Raw genomic sequence first — 18,678 nt, forward strand, 5'->3', positions numbered from 1 at the left:
GGCCCGCGTGGGCCGCCCTCCGTCCTCCGCCGCGGCAGGGGGCGCCGTGTCGTCTCGCCATAGAGGGCCGGCGCCGGAAAGAGCTCTCCGCGCCGACCGCCAGCCTGAGGCGCGTCCCGGGACCGGCCGCTGATGGCGGCGCTGGCGGCTCGGCCGCTGCGTGCGTGAGGCGCTCGCCTCCCTCTTCCTCTTCTTCCTCCTCCTCCTTCTTCCGCCGCCATGACCGAGGAGCCGTACGAGAAGTTCCTGGCCCCCGAGGAGCCGTGCCCGCTGCTCTCGCATCAGCACCCGCCGCGGGGCGGCAGCTTGAGCCTGAGCGAGGAGGGCTGCCTGGACGTCAGCGACTTCGGCTGCCAGCTCTCGTCCTGCCACCGCACCGACCCGCTGCACCGCTTCCACTCCAACAGGTCCGGCCGCGGCTCCGCGGGGCCCGGCGGACCGCAGGCGGCTGGGCCGCGGCGGCTCCGTGATGCCGGGGGTGACGGGGGCCGGGCCGGGGCTGAGGCTGAGGCTGAGGCGGCCGGAGGCGCGACGGCGGCGGCGGCTGCCGCCCCTCGCCGGGGGCCCGTCGGGCTGCCCCAGAAGCAGCGGCGGGGTCGGGGCTGCCCGTGCTGCCTGCCCCCGCTCTCCTGCCCGCTGCCGGCCTGGGGGTGTGACCGCGCTCCGGCTGCGGCTGCTGCGGGCAGCCCGCCCGCCCGCCCCGGCTTGGGTTGCGCTTCGCTTTGGCAGGGCTGTGTATGAGCTTGGTCCGGTCTTGGCTGGTAAGGTTACGGTTGTTGGCGTGAGCTTGGTCGTTTTTTAACATGTGTTTATTCCTCTCCGAGTTTCTTCAGAGGCAGCTTTGAGCGCCGTAGGATGGGCAGCTAGAGAGTGGTGCGTTTACAGTAATTAAAAAAAGCAGGCCTTGCGTGGACACCAAGCAAACCTGTAGGGGTTCGGGATGAGTCAGGCGGCTTGGTGACTGCAGCGATTCTTGCAGAAACATTTCCATCCCATGCTACTAATTAAGGGCAAGTTGTTCTGTCTGTAATTTGTAGGAAAGGCCTATTCTGAAAATGCAAGTGCAGGTCTCCAAAGAAATTCCAGTTGTGCTCATAAAATTAAAACCACAGTCCTGCTTACCTAAAAACCTACTCCTGCTATTATTTATGCACAGCATTGAACTTGAATATAGCAATAGGTTTTTTTGAGAATGGTTTGTGAGATTTCAGTCTCGAACGTACGTGTGGGATAGTTTTAGTTCCTGTTCCAGAGCTGCAAGATACTTTTGCTGGTTATTAGTGTTTCTACGACACTGTAACGAAGAGTGAATAATAAGGTAATCTTTCAATTGAATTTGTATGAAATTATGGATATTACACTTTAAAAGTGTCATTCACAAGAGCAAGCCCTTACTTATAGATTCTTAAATGATTCAGCATGAAGGGCCTCGATCAAATATGATACACTTCCATGATCGAGTTATCTCCTAAGACCCAATTGTGACATAAACAGTAAGATGTATTTGTAGCATAGATGTAACGTAAATGTGTGATATTCACCAAATCGTACATTTCTCTTTGTATTGTCTTTAACTCCTGAGTGCGTTATTCAGGCTTGCTCATTTTATAAACCCAGGTTTGTAACCCAGGCTTCCTGAGTGGGTATTTCACTCCTTTGGGCAAGGACGTGCCACGTCTTGTACTGATGAAGCCATTGCAGATGCACGGTTCAATCTGTGGTGTTCGCATAAGGCTTTCTGTTTTTTAAAGTTATGAGTGATTTTAATGTAGTTCCCACTTCTTGTTAATCCAGTTCACCCCAGCAAGTACAGCAGGGCCCCCTAGGTATGAGAAGGTGAGGGCTGACTGCCTATACCAGCAATGATACTGCATACCTGGAGCGTCTGTGCGTACTTGGCTGGTGGTAAAGCCCCTGTACCTCATCCTGTGTTTTGATAGGTCTGGTAACTTTTGTCTACTCTACCTTTCTTTTCATTGATATTTCATGAATACTGAAGCTGCAGTTAATATTCAAAGGCATGCTGTGTCACCACGTGTGTGTCACCATATTCTACTCTGTACCGATTGATTGCCCTGCCCACAAAAGTCTGTGCCAGTAAAACATCGCATGTGTATAAGGGATGCAGAAAGGGAGGGAGGGCAAGATCTCCTGAATCTGCTAAAGGAAAAGTTTTTGAAATGTATTTAACATTGGATTAATTCACTGCTGGCCAAATAAATGTGGGAGTGAGTCCATCACAAACATATTTAGCCAAGCTGCTGTGCAGCTTAAATAACGACAGTGAGGACCAGCCTTTCTGGGTGATGGCATTGCTCAGCTTTTGCAGTTGGGTAGAAGAATGTTTTTCTAATTTAGCCAGGCTGAAGTGGATAGGCTGGTGGAAAAGGAGTTGATCGAGTGGGTTTGTGTGGTGAATTTTAGAAGCCCTTTTCAAATTGTTTTGGCCATATTGCAGTGCTGTGCTGACTCATGGTTGTCTCGACCTACTTTTTACCAATATGTAAAATAAATCCAGATATGGAGACTCATTTCACGAGCTTGTTAAATTCTGGCTTACTCTCATTAGATTAAAAAAACCTGTTCTGTGAAGTTATAGTCCTCAATTGCTTTCCTTTAGCAGCAGCATTAACTAGGTTGTTAAATGAAATTCTGAGGGGGAAAAGAGTGCTTAGTTCTGGCATGGTAGCATTTTCACACAGGTCATTTTCCCATTTTGCGCTGTCTTATTGCAACAGCATGTCCAATATTTTTGGCATTCAGAGTTGAAAATAGTGAATAATGGAGCCTTGGGTATATACATAATGTCTTTCCTTACTAAGCCTTAGTTTTGTGTGGGATTATCAACCTCGAATTTATTTTTGACTCCTATTTGTCCTGAAGTCCAATTGATTTACTTCTTAGTTTTGCTTATTTCAATTCACATGGAACTTTAAATATCCCAACATATGGGAAATTATATTTTTAGTTCAGTGTATTTAAAACAACCAAACAACGAAAAAAAAAAAAGACAATATATACACTACAGGAATCATGGCTCTGGGTTGGAAACTGTTAATATACTAAAATAAAGGTGTAATTATATGAACTTTTTATGCATTTTTGCCTTGCTGTTTTTAATGTTGAATTCCCTTTGGTGTTGTTTATGGACCTTTAAAAATATTTTAAAATAGAATACTTCAATTTACATTATTATAACTTAGTTCAATAAAATCAACGTGTAATGTTACTGACAGGCAAAGTGGAGATAGTTTTATGAGGCTTAAAAGAATTTTTCAGGACACATGATGCCAACGTTTGCTGCTTTCTCTTTGTTTTGTCCTGTTTTGCAGGTGGAACTTGACGTCTTGTGGAACCAGCGTAGCCAGCTCAGAGTGCAGTGAGGAGCTGTTCTCATCGGTTTCAGTCGGTGATCAAGATGACTGTTACTCTCTATTGGATGACCAGGAGTTCACCTCTTTTGATTTGTTCCCCGAGGGTAGCGTCTGCAGTGATGTCTCCTCTTCTATCAGCACATACTGGGATTGGTCAGACAGCGAGTTTGAATGGCAGGTAAACTAGTTCCACTGTAAATGTAAAATTTTGTATAGACTATTAAGTGCTGGGTTTAGCTTTAACTGAAAAGTCCTTGGCATTTGTTTTTTGGTAAGTACTGAATGTAAGAGCAGATATCTGAATGTTCAGTGATAAAGAAAATGTTTTGTTCCGTTTTATTCCAGCGTTCTTAATCTGGAGGAGACACTGAAGGTCAGCTCTTCAAAGAGACATGCTTATATGTTATGGTAGTTTGGTTTTAGTGACCAGCATGTGTCTTGTAGCCATGAGCTTAGATCCTTTGTACTGAGGATCTGCCCTGGTAATGAAATCTGGTTATAGATGTCTGCTTCCAGTGATTTGGTTGTATTAAATCTTCCTTTGGAATGGCGCTGGCACCTAGGTAAAGTGTAGAAGCTCTTGCCATAGCCTATTTCCATCTTTTTTTCTGGGCCAAGTAAGAGTACAGAGCTCACTTTGTCTCACCAGGAAAAGTGTGAAAGTGAATCACGTCCTCCTTTTTCTTAGTCTGTATTGGATGCAGTCCTGGTCAGGTATCTCTAGTTTGTGGTAGTCTTCTTTGTTCAGCAGTTTTTCAATTGTGATATGCAAATCTTTTTATATAGACTTAAACTGACTTTTTACATTATAGACTTAAATCAACTATGAACGTATACATAACTTTGAAACAGGAAACATGGTGCTTCAGAATATACCGAGGAATACTTTTAAATTTTGTCATAAAGCTTAGTCAAAGCATGTACAGAGTCTTCTAAGTGCAGAATAAGGACTGAAAACACTGATTTCAAGAAGGCGCACATCCTGTTCCAGAAGATGCAAATGAACTTCAGATAACATGGACTGAGATTAGCTCTGAATTTCTTACTGTTTTAGTCTAACAGCTAGTCGCTATGTATATCGTATCACAGAAGTTACAAGTGCATTTGTATAACACAGCCTGTAGGAACAACTCACATTGGATCCCAAAGATTCAGAGCTTCACTGAGTTGTAAAATTTTAATTGGCTGATAAACTCGTTGATTGTTTTGAAAAGAAGCAATTTCCCATGTCTTAGTTAGCTGACAGCATGTTTGACTAGTAACTAGCTTTTTTAAATGACTCTTTGTTTTTTAAAGCAAGCATTTCTTGAGAGACATACTTGATTGGACTTGTAGAATTTTGGAAAGACTTTTTTGTAGCTCTTTATGGTGTTATCTGGCAGAATCTAAGCATGAGTAATCCGACTGTCACGCTTTAACTGGAAGCGCATTCAGAAATTACATGTCAGTTGTATAAACGAAGCTAGCTAAAGTTCTGCAGTTGCTTCCAGCAAAATGACAGTGATTTTAATTGAATTGTCTTGTGTAATTGTGGGGTGTGGTATGAATTGCAAACCTGCTTTGAAATTATCTTCTTTAAACTAGACTTATGCTTTAAAATGGGAGGTTTAGATTTAGGTTTGGATTGTAATGGACAATTTACACTGATGGAGAAAGGAAATAGTTGAGATGCCACATGATTCTGCTGTTTTCTTAAATGCAAATTTTTAAAAACAGGATTCATAAGTAGAGAATAGTGTGAATTGAGTTTGCTGCATTTACTGTTTGTTGGAAGGTTCAAAGGAGTACTGCAGGGTTATGAGTAATTATTAAGAAGTTGTTAGAGTACATAGATAAGCAATGCTTTGCTAATTTGATGGTGTGTTTTGAATTGTTAATGGTGTTAGAATGATTTTAAATCTGCCTACTGTATTTTAAGGCTTTGTTCTTTCTCTTGCATATTACAAGTTGCCTGGCAGTGACATTACAAGTGGGAGTGATGTACTTTCTGATGTTATACCTAGTATTCCAAGCTCTCCTTGTCTGCTTCCAAAAAAGAAAAACAAGCACAGGAATCTCGATGAACTTCCATGGAGTGCAATGACAAATGATGAACAGGTGAAATTGACTTTTTTGCTATGTGAGAACTGTAATATACAGAAGAACTGTCAATCGGTGCCACATCTTAAAAGATATACGGTTTGCTGTAGGTGTAAATGCAGACCTATGCAGTACTACTTGATTCTTGAAACTAAATTTTGTCTTTTGCATCTGTAGTAGGCAGTTTAACGTGTACTCAAGCTTTCACCCTGAGTTTTTGAGGATACTCAATGAGGCTAGAATCATAGGAAATGTGATATTTGAGTACATTTTATTCTGTTGGTCCGTCCTTTTTTCTTTAGAATCAATAATACTTTAAAATGACCTGCCTTTCTTTGGGTCCTAGGTTGAATATATTGAATATCTGAGTCGCAAAGTCAGTACAGAGATGGGCCTTCGAGAGCAACTTGATATTATTAAAATTATTGATCCTACTGCTCAGATCTCACCTACAGATAGTGAATTCATTATTGAATTGAACTGTCTCACAGATGAAAAACTGAAACAGGTGAGTTAAGATTTGTACATTTGACTTCAGGGTTTCAGCATCTGATATGTCTTGCAAAATCTCTTACGGAGTTGTGATCAATTTTTGTACATAATCATTAGATATAGGGAGATAACACTAGAGCACAATATTGTGAGTGAGGGAAAACAGTTCAAAAGCATGTTGTTGTATGTATTAAACCTTTATATGAAAGACTGGTTATATATTCTCGACACACGTTAAGCCTAAGCTGGCGTGCGTGTAATGAGTTATGCTGTGGGCCTGGTACTGCTTATGACAAAGTGTATTCCACCTCATGACCATGAGCTGGTTGAGCATCTTCATTTGTTCACTGTATATAAACTAGTATTTAAAACTCCTAAAGGATTGGAGTTCATTGGGGAAGACCATAAATTTCATGTAAAAAGGGATGTAGAAAAATGTGTTTTAAAGGTGGTATAAAATACAGATTATAACAAAGAAGGGTACCTGATTGGTATGGTAGATATATGCTACCGTTGTCTTAGTCTTTGTACTATTGTGGTGTGTTGTTGGGAAAAGACGCAGCATCCAAACTGAACTCCTCAGTGTTACTCTGTATTTGTGATTATGATGAAGATAAAGATTGAAAACAGAAAACGTTCACTGCTTTTATGGGCTTGGCCTATTTCATATTTCAAACATTTTATAAGTATCTTCTTAAAGTAGAAAAGTATTGCTTGCCTTACACCCACTTTTGTTTGAATATATATGCAAATTTGATACATTGGGTACACAGCTTAGTTCAGTTGAACTTGACTGATATATATATATATGTATGTATGTTTGATGTTATTAGTATAACTTATGTAGTAGAAAACTTGGGGGGCAGGAAGGGGGAGGGAACCCCAAAGCTTGTTACTTAGTTTTCTTCCTTCCATAATGAAGTAAATATTAATTTAGTTCTTAGTTAAGTTTTCTTGATGACTGCCAGATGGTTTGGGAGTTAAGCAGCCACAGAAAAATGTTTTAAAAGACTAACTGAACTGATCCAATAACTTGATCATTATTAACAGGCAAATTGTGGTTTTTCCATGAAAAGGAGTATCTCAGTACAGTATTTATCAGGCTTTAGTAATTCTGCTGCCTCTGTTCTAAAGGTGAGAAACTATATCAAGGAACACGGACCTCGTCAACGGTCTGCAAGGGAAGGCTGGAAGAGGAGTAGCTACAGTTGTGCAAGTACCAGTGGTGTGAGTGGTGCCAGTGCCAGCAGCAGCAGTGCCAGCATGGTCAGCTCAGCAAGCAGCAGTGGTTCTAGTGTTGCTAACTCCGCTTCAAACTCGAGTGCCAACATGAGTCGAGCGCACAGTGATAGTAATTTGTCCACAAGTGCTGCAGAAAGAATCCGGGATTCAAAAGTAAAGTTTCTCATTATGTACATGTGTATTAAGCTGTCTAACTTGTTAAGGTTGCTTATGTGATCTTAACTGGGATATCTGTATTGAAGGAGCATGGTTAGTAACTGAGGATCTGCTGAAGTTATCTAGCTAAACCAGTGCTGACTGTTTCCTCTGACATGACCATAAGGAATTTAAACTTGTGCTCTTCCCATTATTTCTAAGTGAAAGCCTGATGTTTGTATGTAGTAGAGCTTCTCATTACTTTTGTTTAGAATAAGGTGAGTGCGGGTTGAATAAGGGCTTATGCATCTAACTTAATTCTTTGAATGAACACACAGTTTTACCCCCCCAAAATTTAAGATTGATCAACCTAATTTAGGCATAATTTCTGGATGGTAAAGACTGTCTTGGGTTTTGGGTTTTTTTCCCAACCAGAAGTTGCATCAGGCTTTTTGAAGCTTCTTCAGTTTATTCTTCCAACATGTCTCATCAGATTACTTGGTGAGGAGTGACCTGTTGAAGCATGTTTCAATTAAAGTAGTACTGTGACACTTGTCCTGTCTCCATAATTTCAATTTCAGGTGTAGAGAAGAGCAGTTCCTGCTTGCTCTTCAACATCTCAGGTTGTTATTGTGAATCAGTAATATTTCCCCTGCAATAAAGATTCTTCCGATCAAAGACTCAGCTATGCAACATCACAGGGTGATGTTGTGCCTCATAGCTCAGATGTGGTAAATGGTCTTGATATTTTAATATTAGATACGATTTTGGATTAATGTTTGCACCACCTCTGAGAATTCGTTTTAGTTATTTTTCAGCGCAGACATTATTTTAGAGGTTAACTTATATTTGCCAGCTTTAAAGGTAGTTTCTAATCTACAGAATAAAATCTTTTTTTTTTTTCTGTGTGTGTCTTTTGTCTTTTGACAGAAACGTTCCAAGCAACGGAAACTACAGCAAAAGGCCTTACGTAAGAGACAGCTGAAAGAACAAAGACAAGCTCGTAAGGAAAGACTGAGTGGATTATTTCTTAATGAAGAAGTGCTATCTTTAAAAGTGACTGAGGAGGACCATGAAGGAGATGTGGATGTTTTGATGTGACAGGGGTGAATTTATCAGTGTTCTTTCTAAGCCTTAAATGTATTATCCTTATTGTTTACATATATTTCTTGACCAAAATTTGATTAGTGTTAACAATATAAACCAGATCTTTTCTCAAGTGTAATTTTGGTAAGAAGGTTTAAGTATTGAGTAACTTCAGCTTTTGAGACTAATTTTGCAACAGACTTCAGAAACTTAATTGTCTTCTGAAAAGCTGCTGAATAGATACAATTTTAAGGAAATTTGAACTTGTCTAACATGCTAACTTACTTGCAAGGCCTAAGTCTAGGGGTGCGTTTGGATGACACTAAGCATGCATTACTATGCTTCAGCTTTTTTGTTTTTTCCAACTTAATATTACATTTGGCTTGTTCTGTCTTCCTTTCCCATTATTAGGAAGATTGTTTAGCATGAGGAAAAAAATCTTTAGTTCTATAGGGCTTTCTTTGTCTTGCTCTTGGATCATACAAAATCAAAGTACTGTGACAAATTGCAACTTCTAGAAAAGGACTTATCTCAAACTACATAGAAAACAAGAAACAGAACTTCTTGTGCAGGGAATCTGTAACACAAATAACACCTAATAATGTTCTTTAGGAAGCAGAATTAAAAAAACAAAAAAACCAACAACAACTTGCAAGCTTAGTCTTCAGAAAGTTATTTTGCTGCTCAATGTCTTATAGTATGATTGTTACTAATGGTTGACCAGTACATCCTTAGTATTGCTATGAAAAGATTCAAATACAAACATCGTTTTGCATTGAAAGTACACTAATCTGCAATTAAGTTGTCTAGGACACTACAATAGTTAAAAATGCTACTGGAAACAGAAGTGCAAACAAGTGGCACACAACTTTGGTGTTTTTTTTTCCCCAGAAGCATATCTAGATTCATGTTGGCAGGAGAACTTAATTAATGCAGCTGTGCTTTTTAATTGTATGTTTAGCTGAGGATGTGTCTTCTCTGTGGGTTGTTACACCAATACATGTTTCAGAATTCTGCTTTTGTTGTCTATCTGCTTTTGAAATTTCTCTTGCTAAGAAAATGAGGTAAAATTGTGGCTTTCATGTAGGAAGGTAAAAGTAGTTTTAACCTGCTTCCTAATTCTGACAATCTGTTAGGTGGCTTTTGTCTTTATCTTGGAACTACTTGTTACAGAATTCCTTCCCCCCACAGCTGAGATAAAAATCATACTTCTAAATTTCAGTGTGAAACTTAAAAGAGGATAAAAGTATTTTCTAGTTCTGAGTTTAGGAAGTAGTTTTTAATTATCTTGATCCTTCATTACTTTCATTTTGCTCCTGTGAATTAAGGAGTTTGGCAGTTCAGAGTGGGCCACAGGTGCCTGTAATTGCAGGATATAGCCCAATCCTGCAGAACTGCATGATCAACTTTATATAGGACTACTCACATTCACTTTGCATGTCCTGCACAGACTTAGCCCTGACAGCTGAAGTATTTTTCTTTCAGAAGTGGCATTCCTTGTAGCCTCAAACTAAACTGACCAGTAAAATATCTGAACAATGGCCTCTGAAAGGGTTTCAATAAGAAATAAATGAGGTCCATAGTCAAACTAGTATGTTTGAACTTAGTCACTCTTACTGCTGCTAGACAACAGGTACCCAGACTTGGCCATTGACTGATTAAAAACTATGTAATGTTGTTTTAAACTTGAGTGTTAGCTATGCCATATGGCCAGTTATTTGGCCACTAACCAGAAGTGAATGTTACCTGTCAGTATTTGGTTGTACTGCACAATAGCTTGTTGATGGCTCTCTCCCTTCTAGAAGAAATACCAAAAACTTCTTAACAGTATACAAGTGACTGAGGATTTAGATTGACTTAAATCTGGAGCTTCTTTTAAATATCTTGGAAGAAAAAATTGAATTGCTGTCTGTTCAGCTAATTTCAGGGTGCAGCTGTTGAACTCTTGCAACTTACCGTGGCTGTAATGGATGAATTCATCATGAAACATTTTGCTGTGGGTACAGTGTCACAGTTCAGTACAACCTTTATTTTCTGCAGTGACTTTGAAGTGTGATTCCCACCCCACCCCACCCCCAATGTTGTGGTTTAACCCCAGCCAGCAACTAAGCATCACACAGCCGCTCACTCACTTCCCCCCCCACCCAGTGGGATGGGGGAGAGATTTGGGGAAAAAAAAAGTAAAACTCGTGGGTTGAGATAAGAACAGTTTTACAGAACGGAAATGAAGAAACTAATAATGATGATAATAAGAATAATAAAATGACAAAAATAATAAAAGGATTGGGATATATGAAACAAGTGATGCACAATGCAATTGCCCACCACTTGCTGACCAATGCCCAGTTAATTCCCGAGCAGTGATCCCCCAGCTTATATACTGGACATGACGTCACATGGTATGGATTACCCCTTTGGCCAGTTTGGTTCAGCTGTCCTGGCTGTGTCCCCTCCCAACTTCTTGTGCTCCTCCAGCCTTCTTGCTGGCTGGGCATGAGAAGCTGAAAAATCCTTGACTTAGTATAAACACTACTTAGCAACAACTGAAAACATCAGTGTGTTATCAACATTCTTGTGCTACTGAACCCAAAACATGACACTATACCAGCTGCTAGAAAGAAAATTAACTCTATTCCAGTTGAAACCAGGACACTGATGAAAAACGCACACTTAATACTGTAGAGAACTGAGACACTGAAATGAATTGTAAGAAAGGTGTGATATCAGCGTGGTGGAGCATGAAAGCGTGTCGCTTTATTCTGTTTCAGCAGCTCTTCAGCATTTAAAATCCTTCAGGCTTTGTTGAGAGAAGACCCCCTCATTTTGATGAGGTACAGTTCTTTTTGATCACCCATCTACTAGCTTCCAGACGTCATGAAATGAGGGAGGATAGTATTTCCATCTTGATCTTAGCGTAAGCATGTAAGTATAAATTAGTCTAAGTGGTTAGATGGGTCCAGTTGCTCATCTGTTACATTGGATGAAAAAGTCCTGGGTGCCACAGTAGCTGATTGTGGTATGTCATCTCCAGCTGGGTACTTCAGTCACTTGTGTGACAGTTAAAATGATAGAAGAGAGTGGATTTCCAGGGGTTCTGTGGTAATAATTTATAGCTTTGTAATCTTGTAGTCCCAGGATGCTTATAACCTAAGAAACTCTGAATGTTCTGATAAGACTGCAGAATAACATCTTGCTTACCTGAATGTTGTCTTTGCCAAGTATTTGGTGTCTCAGAGGTTCAGGCCTGAAGTAGCTGTGGGATTCAAGAGTTCCCACATACTTCTACATGTTTGCATTTTTTTCCCTTTTCTCATCCTTCCGAGTTCTAGTGACACACTCATTTTGTGGAGGGGGCAGGTGTTTTTGTCACATTCTTGTCTTTCCCTGCAATATGCTGTGTGCTTACCCAGGGAAGTGGTAGAGGCACCATCTCTGGAGGTATTTAAAAGAAGTGTAGATGCGGTGCTTAGGGACGTGGTTTAGTGGTGGACTTGGCAGTGTTAGGTTAATGGTTGGACTTGATGATCTTAAAGGTATTTTCCAACCTAAATGATTCTATGATTCTATGAATTTATACTGGATATCCTTGTCATTAGTCAAACAGTTGGAATTTTAATTAAACCTGGTCTTGCTGATTCGAGTGTTGGCCATTGTGGCTACCACTTTGTTTTACAGAAGTTATCTACAGATTATTGGGTTCAGATAGATAAAGAAGAGTAGCAGACTGCTAAAATCATGCATTCTTATTAGTGCTTTTTCAAAAAAGAATAAAATCTCTGCTTTTTATTCATAGATAAAAAAATGTCAAGATTAAAAGCAAAATAAGAGACAAACAGGAAAAAGCTCATAGTTGTATGGCTCCATAGTACTGAAGCTATATGTCTAGGTGCTTTGTACCCACTGTAATATGAATGTAATCAATTTACACTCTGTAACATTAACGGTTTGCTTCCATGGTAACTTTTTCGCTAAAAAGGCTTAGAAGGAGCACTGAAAGTCTGATTGCAAGAGGACTGTAAACAATAGAGAACATTCTTTTCTAATATGATTTTAAATATGAGGAAGAAAGCTAGCTTCCTGACAAACCTGTCTAATTTTTGTGTGTGTATCTAATGTCATTCTTTGTTAAGATAATATCTATTTTTCTTTATCTGGGAAACTGATTAAAAGATGGTTATAGTATGCTCAGTATGGGATGCTTACTAAGAAGAGCAAGAGAATTCTTTGCACGACTTTCCTGGGCTTAACTTTCAGTTCTCATTTTGTGGTCTGAAACCTGTGAAGATCATTCTCTGGGGAAAAAACAAACCAACCAGCCTGCTTGAACTTATTCATACACATTTACATCAGAGTGCATATACAATATAGAAACATACAAAAATGGCAATATTTACTGTTCATCTACACTGAATGGCCTGAAGCCGTTTCTTTTCTCCTAACAGTCTTTTCAGCTTTGAAATCAGTTGATGCATTGGTCTATAAATATTAATAAACCTGACTGTTTTGGGGGCTCTTGAAGTTCATTCTTATAAGCCAGATTTTCATGGAAAATGTTGTTAGATTTGTTGGCTTAATGTTCTTTAGCTTACTGATCTTGCAGTTCTTGGGCATAGAAAAGACAAGTCAACATGCGGTTTTCCATTTAAGGTTTGCAAAGATAGTTTATTAATCTGTCAAGGGAAAATCATAGTAATATTCAAAGCTTGTCTGTTTTGACTGTTAACTCTGATTAATCATACTTGCATTCTCTCATCTGGCTAACTTTAAAACATTTCCAAATTACAAATAAATTCTTCCATTTAAAAAAAAAAATTGTAATGTTGAAGCCTTGAATATAGTTCATAACCAAAGCAAGGGGAAAGTGGGTTTTGTGATTTTTTTTTTTTTTTTTTTTCTGTTTTGGGGGAGAGATGGGAGGTATAGATTAGAGCATATGGTACTGCGTAAATTGAGAGTGGTTTTTTCCCCAGGTTCTCTGCTAATTGTATTGCTAAAATGCACTTTTGTATAGAAAACTGTCCTCTGTACATTCTGTACCTACTTTACACAATGTTTATAGAGATTTTTCTGAAGTTGTGAAGGATTTACTGAAAGCTGCAATGCTGGTGACTGATGCTGTTGACTTAAGTTTTCATTGTACTTGAAAATAGTTACGTGCATATTGAAGTACAGGTTGGAATTAAAATTGATGACATAGCAAAGTTATTCTGATGAAACTATGTGGCATCTTCTTCAGAGCAGGGGCATTCATATATACGGCTTGCATACTCACTGTTCAGGTAGAAAGTACAAATAAAGTGGCACGTTAACTGTTCTTTGACAGAAAGCAAATCAGTCCCTCTTTAACTAGTGTGGTTTGTTATCCACAAAATCTGATCAGAATTGTTTCATAGGAAAACAATTATTTGTTGTGAATGATACAACCCAAGATCTTGTACTGAAAGCCATCTGTCCTTAATTTTTATTTCTGTGCCAGGGGATTTTTTTATATATATGCTATATACTATGTTGCTGTGGGCATAGGAAGTCTAATCACTTTTATTGCCAGCAATAACTCTGAATCTTCTTCTGCTGTCACCCTCAGTACCCATAGCCATCAAACCATGACTTATACTGTGGTGTTTGAAAGCCCTAACAGGACTTATAAGCTGACAACATACCATGCTCTTACAGTTCATCATGCAGGCACCTGTGTGTCACTACTGTAAATCCAGATCTCATTTGCTACAGCAGAAGCAGGTGTGCTTGGGGATACCAGAAGTTGCAGTAATGCACACCAAGACATGCAGCACCAGTGAGGATGCGGCAGTGGCTGTGGCTTTGCTATCACCGTTTTTTCAGTAAGCTCCAGTGAGGACAGTTGCCAGCCTGTATATTCTGTGTTGTTGCCTTCTGCAATACTGAAGTTTCAAGTGTAGTATTATGAAAATTCCTTTTTTCTCTTGGAATCCAGCACAAAAATCCTGAAAACCTGAGAAGAGAATAGCTGGCATAAGGATGTATTCCTCAGTGTTCAGAAAGTCTCCTGCAGCACCTCAGGGATGTAAAATGTCTTGTTCATCCCCGCTAAGGCTCATCAAATGGTTACGGAAGTTAAAATTGACCAAACGTTACCATCCCAGCCTGTTTTTATAGATACTGCAGGATGGAGAGGGACAGGTGAGGGCAGAAACACTGCATATCACAGCAAGTCTTGTCAAACTGTCAGAGACCTTTAATTGTTGTGGAGTCTGCAACTGGGAGGCTGCAGAATGTAACTGCAGAAGCTGTTGCTCTTGGGGTGCTTTGCCTTCACTTCAGCAACCTGCTTGTGTTTTTTGTCTGTTTTCACCCAAAGGTGAGTGACAGTGCAGAGTCTCTTGCAGCAAAACAAATTGAAATGTTGCCAAGAACTTCTATCTGTTGTGGTGGTCACTTGTAGTAAGGACTTACTGCTCCCTGGATAGCACCTAGAAGGGGCAGGGAAGTTGATGCTTATGCTTTCTGAATCACAGGAGCTCGGTGAGCTGGTCTGCCCTGCTTTGGACTTCTGAACTTTCCCAGTAAGTCCCGTTGCAGCAGTTCATTACGGAGGTAACAGCTGCATGGATGAGTTGTTAAACCTTCCGGCAAGCAGCTGCCTATCTGTCAAGTGAGGTCATGTGGTCAAAACTAAACACTGCTTGTTACGGATCTCTTACTAACCCTCCTTAAATGTTTCTTCATTTATCTCAAGTGTATCAAGTTTCACTGCAATGAGAAAGCCTCGTTTGATGGCCAAACATTATTTGGGCACAGGCCAAACCAAAATTTCCATGCTGGCAAAACAACTTGATAAACTTCCTTTACTAAATTGATAGGGAAGTATGGCATTGGCTATGACCATGCTGTCCTCAGCCCTCTCGTAACTACTGGCCTGAAGCGTACACTTGATCCAAATGTTTCCCAGTACAGAAATATTTACAATTTGGTTTCCTGAGATGCTTTGTATGTGCTCCAAAGTATCCTGTGTTCTACTGGATAGAAAACATTTTTTTTCGCCTCCTTCTGCAACATTCATCCCTTGTAAATGGTTTCTCTGGTGCTGAGATCGAATTTCAATTCAAATCCACGTTTCTGATCTGAGACTTCATTTCATGCTCTTTTCTGCATGCTGCAGTGGCTTGTACTTGGCAGCATCATTAGTGTAAAAACTTGTTTCCCATAATGTAGACCACATTCCTGAGGCTGAAGTGCGGTAATTCATCTGGGCTGTAGCCTGTCTAATGCTACTTCAGTTGAAGTACCTGCTGTATTGCCTCAAAGTTTGAAACTTAGTTTGACCACCGATTTGCTGTGATTTTAACGGAAGGCAAGTAAGTCTCCCATGTATATTGCCACTAGAGGGAGCACTGTAGTCATCTTACTCGCCTTTGAGATTACAGCTGCCAACGTTGCTTTGCTACAAACACTTTCCTTTATTCTGTTGTGTCCTATTAAAAAAATATTAGGGGGATTTGCTTCTCCTCTTATGCTGTTTTTGAAGGAGGAGTGTGTCTGTTAAGAGTTAGTTTTACAATAATAACATTTCCAGTGACTAAGGAAAATTGCTTTTTCTGTTCATGGTGATTGCTAATTCTTGCCTGGTACTACTTATTGCAATTGAAAGATGGAAGTATATTCCTGTTTAATGTTAACTTTTGTATGCATACTGTATTGCTGCTTTAAATTTCCTGGTCTGTTTCAAATTCAGCCTTCCTCAATGTGGGCTGAGAATTTTGCAGTTGAAAATATTAGGTGATGATAGAAAACAAGCAGTCAGCTTTTAATGGGCTGAGTATCATGATGTAGACACCTGTCTGTCCCTTGGGATGCAGGGGAGAGAAGATGTAGCTTGACTACCTTTATTTTTTGGAATGATAACTTCTGAATAGGGCTTGGGGCTTCCTTTGGAGCAAAGGAAAATACTGCTTCAATGGGAGCTGTTCTGTAGTTAAGTCTTTTTTTTTTTTTTTTTTTTTTTTTTCCCCTCTCTACTTGTCTGACAATTATTGCCAGCTTTAAAAAAAGCTTGCTAACGCATATTATAACCACAGAGAACATGTGAGGAGTTCTCCCTGGAATCTCAGGTTCATTCTTGGAAGTCAAGCTTTTAATGGTCCTGTGCAGAATTAGGAAGGCTTTGAGCACTCATATGTGATTGTGCAGATACACTAGTGACTCATCCTCTTCTATCTCTGTGTCAGTGGCTGTCATAAAAACAAAACACGATGTACAAGTTCTAGTCATCAAGTGAAATACTTATTTAGACAAATCTTTCCTCAGTGTATGGCTTATAAGGTCTTTGGTTTAAAATTGTCGCATTACTATAGTAGAGAGATACTTTCTCATGTTCAGCTGGGAAACTGCTGTCGGCAGGCCTTGAGCATGCTGGCAGGTTGCAGGGTGATCTGAGGCGCTTGGTGGAAACAGTGTGTCTGGTCCTTGCATTAGCCACGCTCCCCTTAGAAAAAGCAGTATCTTCTAAGTTCTTTTCACAGAAGCATCGTCATGCAAATCCTGTGACCCAGCGATGCTCACCTTTGGAGCATACTTGGCTGCTGTTTCTTCAGTGTTGGGAGAACTGATGTCATTGGCCTAGTACTTGTGAAATTCTGGACTTCATCAGCACACGCACTGTGTTTCTCCCGATTGCTACAGCATGGCCTTGCAAGAAGACAGCATGCTCCTAATCATATCAGTTGGTTGAATATTGCCATCTGAGTTTAATGAGCTGCATTATACCAGTATATCGTCAAAATGTAAGTTGCCGTATGTCTAGCAGCAGTATGCTGCTTCTGCTGTGGAAGAGTTGAGATGGCTCGGCGCTCAAATGCACTTTTCCTTTGAAAATGGGGAACTGATCTGAAGGGTTGTTAGTTCCACTGTGACCATGGTGTGAAGTTTCTTGTGAATGCTTTGCTTATCCCTCCTTATTGCTGGCTTGTAAATGGGGAAAAATACAGAGCAAATGGTCTGAAAGCTGCAGTGCCAAGTTCAAAATAACACTTTAACATCTGCATAGATGCCAGTCTGTAACGTGGTTCCTGTGAAGGTACGCTTCCTACTCAGGCTCTCAGTAGCAGATTCTTAAGTCATTAATTCTAGGATATCTCCCTGAGGGAAAATGTGTGCCCAAATAGTCTTGAAAGGAGGAAGTAAAGTTTTAAATTATGATTGCAGAGTAAAGAGCTTTAAAATGTGACATATAGCTGTTAATGTCTACATAGCTTTCTCAACTTGTTTTTCTTGTCACCTAGTTCCTGTCTATACTTCCTGAAAACAGTAAGTAGCAAGTACAACATGGCAGTTCATCATAGGAGTTGCTGAAAAGATATTTGTAAATCATTGTAGACCCTCGTAGTTATTTAGGTAATTCTCATTTCTTGGTATTTGTTTCCATTCTTAGTTAAAAGGCAGTTGATTTAGTCCTTGCTTTCTTTGTTCAACGTAGAAATAAATAGGTTAGTCACAGGGTTCTGTTTCACCTTCCATTGTGCATACTAGGAGCAAAGGAAGAGCTGAGACAAGTTCATTTTAATAGCTGGTCAATTTTCATGTATGGACAGCTTCTTTCAGGCATAGTTTAGATCACTTTGTAGGTTTGATATCTCCTGCATTCGAGAGATCTCTAAAGGTGTAATGCATCAATTACTATCTTGAGGAGCACTGGAAGGATGCAAGAACTGTTAATGACAGGTGTATTCTTTGAGCAATAAATGCTCCACATGCAGGACAGTTTTGTGCATGTCCAAAGATCTTGTACTTGACCTTTTTCCTAAGCCAGAGCACAGTGGTGTGTTTCCTACCTGGCTGGTACTTTCTGACAAGAGCAGTGTGAGCTGCTTAGCAGTTACTATAGATTATTTTTGCTTAGGACCTCACAACTCTTGGATGGTTCTACTTGGCAACTCCTCTCTGCTCTACTAGAATGTGGACCAGCTTGGGGACCTTGCCAACACATCCCTTCATTAACACTGCTACATTGTGGAGAATCTAACTGCAGTGTCAGTGTAAACCTTGTGTTTTCCAGATGGCTATGCGATTCCTAGTATTACAAATACTGCTGAGTGGAGCAAAAACATTGTGTGTGTTAGAAGGGTCTAAAAACTTGTGAATTATGGTGCTGACTATATGACTTTCACCATACAGTCACGAGTATATTTATTATATTCAACTGATGACTCCCTTCTGAAAGCATAATTGAAAGTTGATCAAATTGTCATGTATTTATTTAATCTTCTTTAAATCGTGTTTGATATTCAGCCAGCTC

The 18,678-nt window shown here is 40.0% G+C and overlaps 1 protein-coding gene across 1 annotated transcript; it reads left to right on the top strand.

Annotated features, from left to right (window-relative positions):
* The first annotated feature begins 102 nt into the window (after positions 1-102).
* FAM199X (family with sequence similarity 199, X-linked) lies at positions 103-13,613 on the top strand. Its single transcript, XM_052814110.1, has 6 exons — positions 103-407; positions 3,333-3,552; positions 5,322-5,471; positions 5,800-5,961; positions 7,080-7,340; positions 8,253-13,613. The coding sequence occupies exons 1-6, from the start codon at positions 220-222 to the stop codon at positions 8,421-8,423; spliced, it is 1,152 nt and encodes a 383-aa protein (XP_052670070.1). The 5' UTR covers positions 103-219; the 3' UTR covers positions 8,424-13,613.
* The last annotated feature ends 5,065 nt before the right edge of the window (positions 13,614-18,678 follow it).

This window comes from Harpia harpyja, chromosome 18 (genome assembly GCF_026419915.1).
Source record: "Harpia harpyja isolate bHarHar1 chromosome 18, bHarHar1 primary haplotype, whole genome shotgun sequence".
Lineage (NCBI taxonomy): Eukaryota > Metazoa > Chordata > Aves > Accipitriformes > Accipitridae > Harpia > Harpia harpyja.